At 36.7% G+C, this 18,174-nt stretch overlaps 1 protein-coding gene across 1 annotated transcript in view; it reads right to left on the bottom strand.

The window, feature by feature from the left end:
• The window catches only part of LOC306847152 (solute carrier family 66 member 2-like), a 37,192-nt gene that overhangs the window by 15,304 nt on the left and 3,714 nt on the right, over nt 1-18,174 (bottom strand). Inside the window, exon 3 of the mRNA XM_079380952.1 lies at nt 1,223-1,439. Coding sequence (XP_079237078.1) covers nt 1,223-1,439 — 217 coding nt within the window. The remainder of the gene's footprint in view (nt 1-1,222; nt 1,440-18,174) is intronic.

The following is an 18,174-nucleotide window of genomic DNA, read 5'->3' on the forward strand; positions in this document are numbered from 1 at the left end:
CCTCTCTCAGCCTTAAATTTAAAGCCACAAGTTTATCAGTTTGTCCAACACAATCTCTTCGCCCCAATTTGGGCAACCCAATTGTCCAACCAATGGATTGAGTTTGGAGTGACCCAATCACTTTGTCTAACCAATGGATTGAGTTTGAAGTGACCCAATCACTTTGTCTAACCAATGGATTGAGTTTGAAGTGACCCAATCACTTTGTCTAACCAATGGATTGAGTTTGGAGTGACCCAATCACTTTGTCTAACCAATGGATTGAGTTTGGAGTGACCCAATCACTTTGTCTAACCAATGGATTGAGTTTGAAGTGACCCAATCACTTTGTCTAACCAATGGATTGAGTTTGGAGTGACCCAATCACTTTGTCTAACCAATGGATTGAGTTTGGAGTGACCCAATCACTTTGTCTAACCAATGGATTGAGTTTGAAGTGACCCAATCACTTTGTCTAACCAATGGATTGAGTTTGGAGTGACCCAATCACTTTGTCTAACCAATGGATTGAGTTTGGAGTGACCCAATCACTTTGTCTAACCAATGGATTGAGTTTGGAGTGACCCAATCACTTTGTCTAACCAATGGATTGAGTTTGGAGTGACCCAATCACTTTGTCTAACCAATGGATTGAGTTTGGAGTGACCCAATCACTTTGTCTAACCAATGGATTGAGTTTGATTTTGTGGCGACCCAATCACTTTGTCCAAGCAATGGTTTAAGTGTGAGGCAACCCTATCAGTTTCCCCAACTAATGGTGTAAGTTTGGAGTGACCAAATCACGTTGTCTAACCAATGGATTGAGTTTGTGGCAACCCAATCACTTTGATTAACTACTGGCTTGAGTTTGGGGTTTGGAGTGGCCCAATCACTTTGCCCAATCAACGGACTAACGGACCTGGTTGGACAAAGTGATTGGGTCACCCCAATGGTGTGACTTTGTGGTGACCCAATCACATTGTCCAACCAATGGTGTACATTTGGGGCAAACTTTCAGTTTGTTCATCCAATAGGCTTGTTCGACTTCATGCGGCGTCGCAAAGATCGGCTACCGCCTGACAAAAGCATTGCATCTGGTTAGAACATTTGTCTGACTTTGATCAGCACTGCAGCCGCCTTGCGATCACATGTGCCATAAAAGTAACTTCTAGGTTAAAATATTAACACCATTGAAGAACGTTTGAACCCTTCTTTTTAGAGCAAAAAGATTAGCAGTACACACCTCATGCCTTCAGTAGATTTGTTCCGGTAGTTGCAGTAGAGCTGTGGAGTTCCCAGCATGGCCTCTGTGAATACGGCCAGAAAACCCAGGCTCTCTACGAACAGAACTGAGTCCAGTAGCAGATACGTCATATAGGCGGCCAGCACCGTGAACGCCAGCACACACTGCAGGTAATCCACAAAACGACTCCAAGACCAGAAGTAGTTCCAGTCAAAGTCTAGAATTCAGAAAGAGAGAGAGTACATGTTAAAAATAATGTGTGCATACAATGTACTACAGCTCAAATTGGTTGAAAGGAGTCCAAAAGACTTTTAGGAGAACATTTTGAGGTCTGAAAGGCAGTATTCTCAAAATAGACAATTTTTTTTTGTTTAAAAAAAATATAAAAATATATAAATATAATTTTTTTGTTTTGGAATTTAGATATTAAATTTGAATCGATTTAACTGTCAGTCTTAATCAAGTTCTTCCTTTCAACAATACATTTCATACTGTGTTGGGTGACCACACATCCAGAGTGAAATCTGGGTCCTAAAGTAAAACCAGTTCTAAGGCTGTAAAACCCCCTCAAAGAAGTCCTTTTTCACGATCATCCAGTTCCCAGCACACAAGCCTCTCAGCAGGGATGAGTCTGACTAGATTCTGACCTAAAATAATCCACTTTCACCAATTATTTTGGAGGCTGAACTCAGAGAACTCATAAGCCTGTAAGTCAGCTCTCCGCCCATCAGTCGGTGGAGAAGAGCATATCTAATCAAAGCACGCTGGGAGCTTCAACAACAGTTACTTTCATAAAGCGGCACTGGAAATGTCGAAGCAACAAAGTACAAGCAGAGGCCAAAACCGAAGCATGAGGACCACAGTGACATCCAGAGTGTCATGAAAATGTCAGGGCATGTGGGACAAAGCTGAAAGAGAAGAGAATGACACAAAAGAACAGAGTCCAAAGCACAGCTATGACGGGTCTAGATGGACTGAAGCGGGAAAAACACACATTCAGTGAATAAATGTAGGGCTGGATTAGGAAAACAATTCCAGCAATACATAGCTTGGTGCGTCTCTCTCTCTTCGGATGCCAGCTGTGCTCACAAAACCCGATCAAGAGGGGGCGGCACGGCTTAGATACAAGTGTGCTTGGGTAATCTGTTTGTTTGGGTAGAGTGTTTTACATCCAAAAAACTCTGCCTCAGTATCAGCAATCTTTGTTTGCTCCATTATTTGCGGTGTTTGCTAAAATTTGAACAAATCGTAACCGTAGTAGCGATGTATATAGCACTGCCCACACAGAGAACGCTGACAAAACAAGCGGCTTCCTATTGATCAACATGACAAATTCTTGTGCTAAAACTCAATAAACTAGAAGTCAATGGGAGAATTCTTTGCCACCAGAAGTCCACTGAGAAGACTATTTTTCGGCCAGCAGAATTTTGTCATGCAAAAGTAAATGTGACCATATGAAATATGTCATAAAAATAAAATAGTTTGAAATGGAATAGTTTAATCAAGCCTTTAGACAATCTTAAAAAAGTAAAGACAGGTGTTCATATTTGATGTGTCAGGCTTTTATGGCTCATAATAAGAGAAAAAGCAACTCAATTTTGTTCAGAGGCCCAAACTAAGCCAAAAAGATCAAATAAAATTCTGATAAAATATCAGTTGTCACTCAATATCTCAATATTTATAAAAATCTGTAAAGGTTTCACAGAAAAAGACACATGGACCACGACCTGAATGGGGACGTTTTACAATTATACTAAAAGGTATCTACTTTTACTTGCCAAATAAGCTACAAGCTATCGATCAGATGACAGAAAGCAGATTATGCAACAGGTTTTTAAGCAAAGTTTTGAATATGTTGACCATTAAGAGGCTTTATAGGGTTAAAAGCCTCAGAAACTGGATAGCAATGCTCTGGCGACTAACCAAAACAACAAAAAAATCTAGATTTCTAATGAAATCAGCCACTTGAAGCAAAAGGTCAACATGGCAATAGTGAACAATAAGAAGTGACACACCTGTAGGAAGCATTTAGAGAAGGCATGAATGACTAATTGTGCTTTGTTCGCATCAAGTATGAGGTCAGCCGTATTACACTAACGCACAGCCCACACAGAGAACAGCGTGACTGTCGAGCACAGACAGCGCAGATCTTCACATGAGTAACTCTACCACTCTCTGTCATGACGACTTATCTTAATGGCTCCTCAAAGGCAATTCTGGAAAATCAACTCGGCATTAATTCCCATAATGCAAAACATTTTTATTATTTGATGCGCAGACAATGATAAATGGATAATGAGAGAGAAAGTGAGGTCAACGCTTTCCCCGTCTAAATGTGCATTGTGGGAAAGCTGATCTGCGTAAAAAGTTAAAGAAATGACACATTCAATATCGCAAGGGATTTATAAAGCATCTCAGGATTATGAATTTATTCTAAGTTTGAGAAAGTTTCTGCTGGCTTGAGAGAGAAATATTGCAAAGGTTTAACCATATGAACAGATGTTTTTGTTTTATGATTATTCTCATTCAAATTAATCTCACGTCCAAAAAAAGGAGATTGTATTTTAAGACAATTAAGTAGATTTTTCCATTGAAAATTACAGTTATCATAATGAATCTATATCAAAATAAAAAAAGGTATTTTTTCCATTATTCTCAGTGATAACTCATTATTATTAATTACCATACCACAATTATTTTCATTTCATAATGCTTTGTCTGGAAATGACCATTTTAGTTTGATCATGTTGCCAAAACACTCAAATCATGCAAATACGGTTTCCAATGCAATGACGTTAGCCAATCATAACAGTGGCTGATTCCTGACAAGCCTTAAAGGACCCGCCCCTTAAAACAGGCCGTTTTAGAGAGAGGGTCAGAATGAGGGCTGAAAATAATTATTTTTCCACATATTTAATTGTTTTTTTGTGCAAAAAAAAGAATGTTATAAGTAAACCTCAAGGTACATACATATATATAAAAAAAAAATCCATGTCATGTCCCCTTTAATATTGTTTAATGGATCTGAGCTAGCACAGACTAAAGCCCCGTTCACACCAAGAACGATATCTATAAAAACAACTATACAGATAACCATACTAGCGTCCACATCAGCGAACGATATCGTTTGTTTATTCTAAGCGCACACGCATCTCCTTATAGCAGGATGGATTCTGATTGGGTGTCAATGTTTATATCATTCATCAGCTTTAACTTAAAGTCCTAATGATTTTTGGCATAAAAGAAAAATCTATTATTTTGACCCATGCAATGTATTTTTGGCTATTGCTACAAATATACCCCAGCGACTTGAGACTGGTTTTGTGCTCCAGGATCACAAATACTGTAACAAATGTATTTCTCAATGTTGGCTGAAGTTTGTTAACAAATGGAACCTTATTGTAAAGAGTTACCATTTTACATATTCTAAAAAAAGGTCTTCATTTTTGAACACGAACTCGTTCTTGACCGGTTTCATAAGATTCACCTGCAACGGTCTGAGATGAAACTGCGATTAAAGCAGCTGTTAAAATGTTATCGCACTGGAGAAATCAGTTTGACAACATGAGAGCCGTTGATTTGAGGCTGGCAGAGCGTTATCTAGCGCACCATCGGAGGAGAACCAGGGCCAGTTTATGACATTTCAAACGGATTTATTGAATTATTGATAATTAACGACAGTGGCATTTCAGATGACATTTTACAATCAGATCAATTACTGTGCTTTTGTCTGCGGCATGACAGAGAGGACAGGTGCGGGGGGAGTCTGTGTGAGACAACATTTTCTAGTTTGACAGAAAGATTATGAAAGAGCAGAAGATATTTTCCAACAGAAACAGAGATCTCAAGAGTGTGACTTCTGTGATATTTTAATTGGAAGACTGGTCAGGATTTTAGTCAGTGTTTCAAATATAGTAGATTACTAAAGTCATCAGTAACTAGTGTCAACATAACCGTCCATCCAATGTATCTTTGACTTTAAAATACCTCCTTCTGTATCAGCACTTCCTCCTTCACCAGTTTAAAATGCAGAGAACTATGAGGAATTCACCAGTAGACTGAAGAGAAAAATACTGCTTTGTATGAATGGCCATGTAGTCAACTCCTGTCTTAAGTAATGGTGCAAGTTTAAGGCCAAAGCTTTTTGTTGAACAGTGTAAGACAGGGTTGGGTGGAAAGGTGTAATAGGTAAAGTAAAGAATAATAAAAATAAAAAATATTTTATTTAATTAAAAAATAATATAATATTATTAAAATGTTATTTTATTTAAAATTACATTTAAATTAAATATTGAATTAATTAATTAAATTTAAAAACGAATAATTATGAATGAAATTAAACTTATAAATGACATACAAAATAAATCAAATTATTAAAATTTAAATATAATAATGTCATTTAATAATTGATTTAAATTTGAAAACAAATAAAGTTTTACTTTTTAAATTAATTAATTTTATTAAATTTAAAAACGAATAATTATAAATACAATTAATAGATGTTAAATTCAATTAATATTTTCTGGGTAATTACATTTAATAACAAACAATATCAACTAAATTAAATTATTAAATGTTAAATTTAATAATTTAATTTATAATTTAATTAAATTAGCAAACTAATAATTATAAATTAAACAATTTCTTTAAAAATTTTCTTTAAATAAAAAATGTATAATTAAATTAAATTATATAAATCATAATTTTGTCTGCAAAGTATAGGTGACATCATTTAAAAAAAGAACGAGGTTTCTATGTCTTCAAGTCATTACTTTTTGATGACAACACATTATTTGTCTTTGGAATAGCGTTCACTGATAAATTGTGCACGATAAGATCAGGACAGTTTATTTAGAAAACAAATGGGGTGAGTTTGGACGTCATGTTGACTAAGTTCTATCATTTCAGTTATGCATGATGTAAAAACTTCACACTTCCTCAGTTGCTACAGTCTTTGCAATGCTTTGCATCAACATCATTATTTATTGATGTCCTACATGTCGTCTCAGTAAGGAGCATTCACACCCTGGAGGAAAACCTGCAGAAAGAAACCATACACAGTCTCCTGCTGACCATTTCACACTGTCCTTTCACAGGAAGCTGCTCGTCTTTTCAAAGAGAAGCCTTTGGCAGGATATTTATAGTCTTCCTTCAAAATGTGCCAAGTGCTCCGTGTCTGTATCACGTCTGTCATGCTACACCTTCTCCAGTCCCATGCCTTAATATAAAGAGAACATCACTGTCTCTCAGCCATCGCTGACTATACAGCACTTGTGCATGTAAGGAATTATGAGCCTGTAAATAGCTTTCCATGTGGCAGGCATCACTGAAGGGAACAGGATCGTCTGGAACTCACTGATAACAGCAGCAACCCAGAAGAAACCAGCAACACCTACAGCGGGGCTGAGACGCAACGGGACGCCATGATACTGCAGACAGCAACACACGGCAGACGCTCCAAGACGCCAGCACTCGACTCATACAACCACTGTGACGTGACGTACTTTCAAGAGAAACACTGGTATATTGAACAAGAAACTGGAATGCTGATGTTGAATAGAAACTTGATTTTATCCATTGGATCAAAGTGGTGTGACTGTTCTGATTTCATGTTGAGGCCACAAGCTCTGTTCAATAATTTAGGAGGATGAGTAATAGAAATATATTTGACTGCAAACTGGCAAGACGTAAAAATTATTTTTGTAATATTTTTATTATTGTTGTTGTTTCATAAATAACTTTCATACATTTTTGGGAGTCGAACCGCATGACATTTGACCACCAAACAACATTTTTTTCAAATTTTGTTTGCTTTTATTGTGTATATTTGAATGATTATCTTAATTCCTTTTTATGAGAAGCACTTTGAATACCAAGGTGTATGAAATGTGCAATATAAATAAGCTTGGCTTGCCATTTTACCACCTAAACACATGAGAATTTATGACTTGAACTAACTTTAATTGAACTAATATCAGAATTGTATTCATTTATTTGCTTTTTACAAATATCATTACTCTTTTTTTAATATCGTTAGGTTTTTGAGAAGTCGAACCACGTTTTACAAATGAAATGCATGACATTTTATAATTTGATTTTTTTTGCCTGAACTAATTTCAGATTTATTATTATTATATTATTTATTTAATTTTTTTATTATTACAATATCAATTTTTATTTTTATTTTTTTTATAAACGTCATTACAATCATTATTTTACAAGCAGATATCACATTTTATACTGTGAACCAACTTTGCCTAAGAAATATCAGCAATATCAGTTCACACGTTATGTATTACTATTTCATAAATAGCAGTTTTTCGGGGGGCCAAGGGGAGACATTTTACAAACAAACAAAATGACAGTTTATAATTGATTTTATTTTTATTTTTTTACAAACGTCTAGAATTTCTTATTTCATAAATATCTTTAAGTTTTTGAGGAGTCGATCCGCATGACATTTTACTAGGTCAACTAACTTTACCTGAACAAATATCAGTATTTTATTGACATCTCATAAATATTGTTATGTTTTTGAGGACTCAAACCACATGACATTTTAGTCTGTAAACTAATTTTTACCTTTTTTTTTAAACAAATATCATGTATTATCATGTTCATCATGTATATTTGAGGAGTCAAACCACATGCCATTTTACAACTGAACAAAATGACATTTTATAATTTGAACTAATATAGCCTGAACTAAATTTCAGAATTGTTTTACAAATATCATTAATTTCTTATCTTATAAATATGACTACACTTCTGAGGAGTTGAACCACATGACATTTTACAACCCAACAAATCATCACTTTTTACAATATGAACTAAACTAATGCCTGAACATCATTTTTTTTTTACTTTTTTTTTTAACAATATCATGCATTCATCAAGTATAATAATCATGTATAATCATGTCTCATTATTTCATAAATGCTACATTTAGGGGGAAGTTGAAATACATGACATTTTAGTAACTTTACCTGAACCAATATCAGCATTTCATTTTTACAAATGCCACGAATTATTATTTCACACTGACATTTTACAGCATGAAATAACTTTGCCTTGTCATAAAAAGGTCAAATTATCTGATATTTTAAGAGCTTTATTGACCTTGACACACAGTCATGACGCTCCGCTTCTTCTTTCTTCTTCATAGAAGGGTTGTGCTCAAGTCAATGGATGCATGAATTGCATTTTAATGCATTAAAAAAAGATCAAGAAAAAACTAAAATGAGTGTGCGCGCTCTTTTTTTTTTTTGCCTGTCGTAGGTGTAATACTGTAAATAATAATAATCTCTGAATGCAGTGGGAGAAAAGTCATATACAGTACAGCATCTCTTTGTGTGTGTGTGTGTGTGTGTGTGTGTGTGTGTGTGTGTGTGTGCAGAGAGCTCAGGTAAAGAGCCGTATGGCACTGGAGGCTGTGCGTGTGGAAAGGGCCGGCTCAAAGCGGCAGTTGTGCGTGTGCCAGACTCTGGTGTGTATTGAGCATTGTGGCACTGCTTTACCCTGCTGTGCATGCGTGTATCGCTGCTGCCAGCGGGGCAGTGTGTGGGAACAGACTGCCACGGCATTTAAACAGCAACCCCACCAAGCTCGTCCTCTTTTTCAGCTCACACCCACAGTCCTAACTGCAAAACACAGATACTACACCACAAAGAGAGGAGAGGGCTGGAAATCTACAGTGACATTCCTGCCACTGATTTTAGTGCATTCTTGGGCAAGCTGGCCAAATACACAAAGCTTTAGTGCAACTAAACAGCCAAACATTAGACACTTTTTTCAAGTAAAATTCAGCTAAATGACTGGGTCTTGTGGGTGCTGGCTGGGACGTTGCTATGCAGATGTTAGCAAGCATGCTGCAGCTTGGTTACTGAGGTGTTTTGAGTGCTTTTGCCGTGTTGACATCACAAACGGTGTGAATTTTAATACTTATTCAAATGTCTAACTCTAGGTTTGGGCTTTTTTTAAATTTTTTTTATTAGTACTTTTATTTAGCGAGTTTGCATTAAAATAATCAAAAGTGACAGTAAAGCCATTTTTAATGTTATAACAGATTTTGGTCTTTTGAACTCCTGAGAAATTGTATCACCGTTTCGACGATAACATTAAGCAGCACTATTTTTAACATTGATAGTAGTAAGAAATGTTTCCAAAGAAAAAGAAACATAGGATTTTTTATTTTATTTCACTCTGATATTGCTAAATTTCACAAATAATTGCAAAGAAATGGTGCTCATTAAACATGAAATTTTGAAGTCGAAAGTCTGAAGAATATTTTCTTGTAAAACATCAAGGTAACACTTTATTAACTAGTTGCTTATTAGCATGCACATTACTAGCATATTGGCTGTTTATTAGTACTTATAAACCACATATTAATGCCTTATTCTGCATGACTATATTTTAGATCCCTTAACTTTACCCAGTACCTAAACTTAACAACTTCCTTACCATTAATAAGCTGAAAATTAGGAATGTATTGAAGCAAAAGTCATAGGTAAGTGTTTTTAACTCTAAATGTTTGTAGAATGATTTCTGAAGGATCATGTGACACTGAAGACTGGAGTAATGATGCTGAAAACACAGCTTTGATCACAGGAATAAATTACATTGTACAATATATTAAAACAGAAAACAGTTATTTTAAATGATAATAATTCTTCACAATATTACAGTTTTTCTTTTACTGTATTTTTAAATCAAATAAATGCAGCCTGGTGAGAATAAGACACCCAAATGTTTTCCTCTAAAAGCTCTATTTTCTTCAGGGTCTGTCCCTCTTTTCGTTCTGTCTTCCCTCAGGCCCACTTTGTGGAGTTTCACTCTGTCCGTTCATAAATAGACGGCGTTTAGGCCAGGGACCGGGAATGATTGACGTGAAACAGAGTGGCACTATTAGTTGTCCGTTCCTTCTTTCAGTAGAGCTTCAGCCCGCATGCCAAGAGATATCCGTCAGTCCTTTACTCTAATTACAGCTAAGAGAACTAGAAAGACGTGTCAGAGAGGCCTTTGAATGCTTAAGTGAGTGACAGTTGGGTTCTGAAGGGCCTGAAGCTGGACTTTATCCAGATCCACACAATCTGTTCAGCAGCAGCTCTGTCCAGTACGGACTGCTGTTCAATCTGCAGAGCTGTGGACTGACTGTAGTGAACGGCTTAAGGCTGGAATACACTACACGACTTTTAAAATCTGAACAGGCATCATACACTTACCGACTTTGTAAATGGTGACAAAGGAAAACTGGGCATCATATGCTACGCGACTGAAGATCATACACTACCAGACTTTAAAGTTGTTCCGATCACAACGAACTCACGCAGAAACGTGCGCCTTGTTGCTAGGAGATGCATGAGGAATGAAAACACATGCGTTCTAAAATCGGCTGAAAATATCTATATAGTTCTGACTTTCCTCAACTAACGTCAACTTGTTCAGACTGGAAAATCAGGCCAAATATTCTGCACGACCATATTCTACATCCCTAATCCTACCAATACCTAAACTTAACAACTACCTTACTAAATATTAATTAGGAGTTTATTGAGGCAAATGTAATAGTTGATGTTTTGCTAATGGCAAGAATTGGACCTTTAAATAAAGTGTGACCAATTATACATAATTATAAGCAACTGAGCCTAAATTCTACATTAAGCACATGATATTAATTATTACTTAATGTTATTATAATTTAATATTAATCAGTACTTATTTGTCTAATTACATTGTAACGAGGACAACTTGAAGTGTAACACATTTTAATTCTATACAGCGGGTAAAATAAGTATTGAAGACGTCACCATTTTTCTCAGTAAATGTATTTCTAAAGGTGCTGCTGACATGAAATTTTCACCAGATGTTGGTAACAACCCAAGTAATCCATACATACAAATAAAACAAAACAAATATGTTCAGAAATTAAGTTCTGTGTAATAAAATGGAATGACACGGGGAAAAAGTATTGATCACGCTTACTGAAATGTATTTAATACTTCGTACAAAAGCCTGAATTCTCCTGTAGGAGAAACTGTAGGAGAAACTGTAGGAGAAACTAGTCGTATGCATTGCTCAGGTGTGATTTTGTCCCAGTCTTCAGAGTTCTGTGGGCCTCTTCTATGAACTCTGATATTTAGTTCTTTCCATAGATCTTCTATTGGATTCAAGTCAGGCGATCGGCTGGCCATTCTAGAAGCTTTACTTTCTTTCTCTGAAACCAGTTGAGAGTTTCCTTGGCTGTGTTTGGGATCAATGTCTTTCCACCCTCATTTCATCATCATCCTGGTAGATGGCAGGAGATTTTTATCAAGATCGTCTCGGTACATTTTTCCATTCATCCTTCCTTCAATTGTATGAATCTTGCCAGTGCCACACACGATGTTTTGTGGTGATGTGCAGTGCCATTTGACCTCCAAACATGGTGTGTATTATGGCATCCAAAGAGTTCAATTTTTGTCTCATCTGACCAGACTATATTCTGCCAGTATTTCACAGGTTTGTCGAAAAGTTGTGCAGCAAACTCTAAACGAGCATCTACATGCTTTTTCTTCAGCAATGGAGTCGTGCATGGTGAGCGTGTATACAGGCCACGGCGGTTGAGTGCATTACTTATGGTTTCCTTTGAAACAATTGTACCTGCTAATTTCAGGTTCTTCTGAAGCTCTCAACAAGAGGTCCTTGGCTCTTGGACAACTCTTCTGATCATTCTTCTCACTCCTCTGTCAGAAATCTTGCGAGGAGCACCTGTTCGTGGCCAGTTTACGGTGAAATTATGTTCTTTCCACTTCCGGATTATGGCCCCAACAGTGCTCACTGGAATATTCAGAAGCATAGAAATCCTTCCGTAACCAATGCCATCAGTATGTTTTGCAACAATAACGTTGCAAAGGTCTTGAGAAAGCTCTTTGATTTTACCCATCATGAAATGTTTCTTGTGTGACACGTTGATAATGACACACCTCTTTATAGGACATCAGTTGGGACTGAAGCAGCTAATATTAATTTCCACTGACAAGAGGCAGGATTGCTGTCTAATTACTGATAGATTTCAGCTGGTGTCTTGGCTTTCCAGGCCTTTTTGCACCTCCCTTTCTTCATATGTTCAATACTTTTTCCCCGTGTCATTCATTCCACTTTATGACACAGAACTTAATTTCTGAACTTGTTTTGTTTTCTTTGCATGTATGGATTACATGAATTGTTACCGACATCTGGTGAAAATTTCGATTCATATCATATAGTTTTTTTTTTACAGGTGTTTTTCCTTTTTTTTTTTTTTTTTTCACTTCATTGTGTTTTAGAGTTAACGGAAATGTCTTGACTCGTGACATAAAATCAGCAGTACATTTTCTGTACATTCAGCAATCTGTATGTGTATATGTTATGCAATTATGACTTGCAGTGATTGTGCACTGTAGTTTAAAGATTGTGCACTGTAGTTGTACTTAAGTGTCTATTGCATAAACGTCATTAAATCCCAGTTTTTCTTATTATGTCTGTTGTTAGTTTTTACCATTTTGCTGCATAACCCGATAAACAGAACTGGATAATAAACGTCTATGTTGCTTTCAGCAGAAACTACAGTGGATTGTTGGGCAAAATGGACAGTCAGCAAATTTTGGTCCATGTACACTCAGGCAGAGCGAGCAGTTTTTGGGACGTTTAAGGGAAAACACATATTTATTTGAAACACCCAGTTCTCTGATAGCAGTGACTGGATGCTAATTGAGGCGGTTGCGGTGTCCTGTAGGGATAATGCAGCGGAGCGAGACTGTGTGTGGGAGTGCCGCCCATTTACGTCCATTACTGCACAACCACCAGGACCCCAGCAGTCTGCCCCACATCAAACACATTTAGAAATCTCTGCCAGAGCCCAGAACTGAATTACAGGCAATCAGCCATGAACAACCCCCACCTGCTTCAAGCCTGAACGACGGACATCAGCAGGATGACAAATACGGACAGATAAATTGAGATCTGAATGCACTGGATAAAAACTCTGACTTATCGAGTGCTCGGATATCAGTTCTGCCCTCAACCAGCTAACTGCTCATTCCTGCTTGACCTTTGACCTCTGGATGGATCAGAGCACACCTCCATTATTCAGTTCCACTGGATCAATGAGCTTGCGAGCAAAGCATCAATTAGCAAACACCTCTCAGCCTGAGTGCTGAACACACTTCTAATGAGGTGTGTGAAGGGCCGCGGGGCATACGTGATCAATACAGCCAGCCATGTGACACAGAGAGAGAGAAAACAACAAATCTGCTTTTCCATCAACTGCTAGTTACAGCTAGATTAAAAAATACTGTCGTATCAGTCCTCTTGCTGATTTAAACTCACTAGGCATAAATAATATTGCAACAAAATCTAGGTAAACTCTACCACGCAGTGCTGTTATTGCTAACTTAAAGTACTAAAAATGTTTTTTTTGTAAACTGAAAATAATAATAATAATAAAATAATTAGACAAACACTTCAACTTGAATGGAAATGTTGCCTTGACAAACTAACAGAAATAAAATTAGGCCTAAATTACTAAAACATTATACTCTCTCTCTTTTGATTCACCATTATGTGGTAAAGACTAAAGAGTATAGACTGATGTGAAAAAGGGTCTAAAAAGCATTTGAGCATAAAGGCTGCAACGCAGAATGTGAATAAAATGCACATTTGGTCTGAATACACTGTATATTTCAAGGCATACTGTGTACAGTCTAATTCAGTAATTGATTTAGTATTGATCTGCAGTACACTTATTACAGGGAAAATCCCTCCTGGAGTAACCTGAGGTTCAGTATCTTGAACAAATGGTGAGATAAGGGGTTGCCCCGTGCAGGATTCAAACCTACAACATTTTGGCTACTAGCCCAGATATTTAACCACCACACCACCAAGTCTTAGGTGACTAAACTAGTCTTAAATCTAAACCAGTGGTTCTCAGGGAGTCGGGGCCCACTAGAGGCTTCAGCAAACTTACAAGGGCAGGATGACTTAAAAGGATAGTTCACCCAAAAATGAAAATTAAGACATCATTTACTCACCCTGCTGTTGCTCTAATGTCATTTGCCCTTCTTTCTTTTTTGAACAACAAAAAGAAAATAAAAAAAATCTGCTTGCACTGGCACAAGGTCGTTAATTCCTTAAAATGTAATTAAATTAATAAATTTTCGGCATTACATTAAATTTCAGTCTGTTTTTCAATAAAACCCTATTGTATACCACCAGAACACTTTTATTTTATGGATGGGAAAGTGCATCTTTTCAGTTTGAACATACAATTAGCCTATATTGTCATATTTCAAAGAGTAATTTACTGACTTAACATGAAACTGATAAACAGACAGACCTAAAAGAATAGTTCACCCAAATCTCCTAACTGCTCCGTCCGGAAAGGAGCAGCGTAAACCGAAGAAAATTATTTTCTGGTCAAACTCTATTGAAGTATGGGAGTTCAAGGTTAAATAACTGATCCTAAAACTGCACTGAAGACTAGAGATCGACCGATATATCGATTTACCGATATTTTTCCCGATATTTAAGCATTTTTCCATAATCGAATATCGGGTTTGTAATATCGTATTCCCCGATAAACACCGCCATCTTGTGGACGTTTTCAGAATGGCGAGCAGGATCGCAATTGCAGCGCATCTGAGGGGAGACGAGACAGCAATGGCGTGCAGGTACTTGATTTGCTGTAGTTAGTAAACTATTTAATATTACAGGCATTAATGCACAAATTAGATGTATTACATAAATGCCTGATATATAGTTTAAATGCAACTTGGCTCTAAGAAATATGATAAATAAGATACTCTGTCAAGCCCTGTCCCTATAAAGATAGGCTATAACTTTGCCTGAAATAACACAGCCATGAATTAGCACATGGTGGAAATAAAAGCGCTGAATTTAATTCTCTCTGTGGTCTATTAGTCTCGTGAAGTCGGAGTCACATAGATAATCCGTCAAGTCCTCTCCCAATAAAGACGTAACTTTGCATGAATTAAATAATACAGCCATGAATGATTGCATGTTGGAAAGAAAAGCATTGAATGTAATTCTCTCTCTGTTGTCTATATGCTCATCATTCACGTTCACTCAGCGGTTGATGCTCAAGAAATGCTCAGCACGGCCACCGCATGTAACTTTTAACAAGATTCACTTTTTTGAAGCACCCTAAATTGTATTAACACTTACTATATAACCATTATTTCGTTTATAAACATCTAAATTAATACAACTCTATGGAAATTAATTATTTATTATCTCCGCGATCGATCGCAGTTTGAGTAGCCTATAGTTCTGTTAAAGGCATAGATAAACCGCGCTGTCAGCAGCATAATTTAGAGCAGGCCAGTTGAGAAATGCAATAAAATACAATGCTTGTTATATTCCAATATTCCAGAGAATATTATTCCGTGAATTAACATTATCCAGTGAATTATTCTTCACTCTTTATCCTATTAAACAGCTTATAAACCTACTAAAACTGTAGTTAAAAATGAAGTTGATATGACTCCTTTCCTTTATTTTCTCCATTTGAAAACATTAGACTTTCTATGTTCATTTTGCTTACTGCTAATATTAGTGTTGCTGCTAAAGTTTTTTATAAATAAAATGTTTTTTTATTGTTGTAATACGAAGATTAAATTTAACATGACAGGGCTCTAGACTGCGACCAAAATGGTAATTGTTTGCGAGTTAAAATTTGACGTGGTCGCATTTGTACGAGTGCCAGGTCTGCGCTGCTCCAAAGCGTCTGCTTCATACAGCGCGCGCTGCCAGCCGCAGCACATTATAGCAGGAGACAGATTTCACTGATCACGTGAAGAGAGGGGCTTTCAGCGCTTAGTGGGTAGAGCCTGGTTTATACTCGCTGCGTCAGCACGAGCGTGAAGGTGCGCGTCGCGGATGGAGCGCAACGGATGGATTTGTTTTCAAACTAAAGTAAAAGACCGCTTCTTAAACCAGAGAAGGTGAACGTGGTGGTATTCTTGTAGAAAAAACATGCAAGTCCTGTCAGCTATAGCCAGTTTAGTTTTACTTTTCTTTTTGTTTTCGTTTTGAGAAGCTTGTTATCTTTGCTGTTTACCTCAGGTTATGCTATGGAGGCTTTCCTTAATTAAAAAAATATATATATTAATATTTATTTGCTTCCTCAGAGTTTGCTAAACATTCTGTAATATACTAGGTATATAGTACAGCATGTGGCGTGTCCTATGCCATGCCTCGTCTTATTCGTTTTTGTTGATAAATGTTATGTAAGAGTTTGTCATTGTCAACGTACTGTTTTATTGTTGTTGCGCTTTTTAATTAAGAATAACAATGAATCCATCTTTTGTTTTAGTCTTAAAAAGTGAAAGGTGTATAGATATAAGCAAAACAGACAATGATCTTTTCTTGTAAAATGTGACACCAAGATCGCAAATTTGAAAGTAAAAAGCGCATGAAAAAAGGAATTCCTGTTCACAAAATTTAAATCACAAATAATACAGATAAAAAGAACGAGTTGAATGTTGAAAACTTTCGTTACCATATAACTATAAACTATGATAAAAGTTCATCAGCATGCATTGATTAATCAAATGTTGTAGCAAAAACAAAAAACAAATTGCAACCAAATTATGTGCTCGTGCGCAAAAGTGAGATCAGTGGGAAGAATGAGTCTAGAGCCCTGCATGAAAGACTGCTAATTCTCAAAACATTTTTTGTTAAGATGACTGAAAGGAGGAAAAACCAAAGTGAAGTATGGACTTACTTCACGCAGTCATTTATTTACTTTATAACAGTAAATAAATATCGGTTCTGCATATCGGTTATCGGGCACATAGACATGCAAATAATTGGTATCGGTTATAAAAAATTAATATCGGTCGATCACTACTGAAGACCTTCACATTAGCTCCAGTGAGAGGAGACGTCATTCACAGCAGCTCATTCACAACCACAGGACCTCAACAAGACACAAGCGCATCTTAAATAGCAACTCCAGCACATGTGCTGCCAACACCTGACATCTGGCATCGTCTGCAGTCAATAATAACATTCTTTCTTCACAACCCAGTTGAATTCGCTCCAGAAACACCAAAAGCAGCAAATACCCTCAGATGGAGGACATAGTTACCAGTAAAAAATAAAATCGGTGCACATATGTGCAGAAAGTCAGCAGATGTGGGAGGTAAAGTGCACCAATCAGACTGTACAAGAGCAGATCTAGGTATAAACCCCTAACGCCACCTGCTGTTCATATACAGCAACAAAAACCAAGAGTGGCTCAAAACATGCCTATGTGTCCATTGACTCTTAGTAGACCATCATGTGACATTGCAATCGTCATCAGTGCAGTAGCCAAAGCCATGTGACACTCTACTGAATCTTACAGGGTTAAATCATAAAGCCATCAAGAAGAATACAGCAGTATAAAATAGCACAGTATGCTGATTTGGCAACCAGTTAAAAGAGCTGTTAGAAGCATGAAAGCTGAATTATTTCAACATTTTTTTGACTGAATAGTTCATGAGAGCCATACACAAACTGATAGCAATTCAAATGATATCTATTTGCATGCAAAGCTGGAATTTTAGCATCCAAATCAACAGAATACATGCAAACTGCATCTATCATTAATGAAGCATGCAACTGTAGTTCATTCTTATACACTAATGTCTGTTTTAGATGCATAATCGATGCATTAATAGAGTGTGGTGAATTAATGACAGGATTAGAGGAGTATATGGTTCTGTCCAGGTCATACTGGGAGGAAATGAGCAGGGGTGGATGATGGATGAGAAATAAAATCTATAATATCAGACTGGTGTTTTGTGGGCAACACATCGGTACATACCCAGAAAGAGCCTCTTAGGAACTTTGATTTCTTCATCCTTACTGTCTGTTGCTTCAGACAAATAAGACAAATAGACAAAAAATAAGAACAGGGAGAGAGAGAA

Source organism: Barbus barbus (genome assembly GCF_936440315.1).
Source record: "Barbus barbus genome assembly, chromosome: 27".
Lineage (NCBI taxonomy): Eukaryota > Metazoa > Chordata > Actinopteri > Cypriniformes > Cyprinidae > Barbus > Barbus barbus.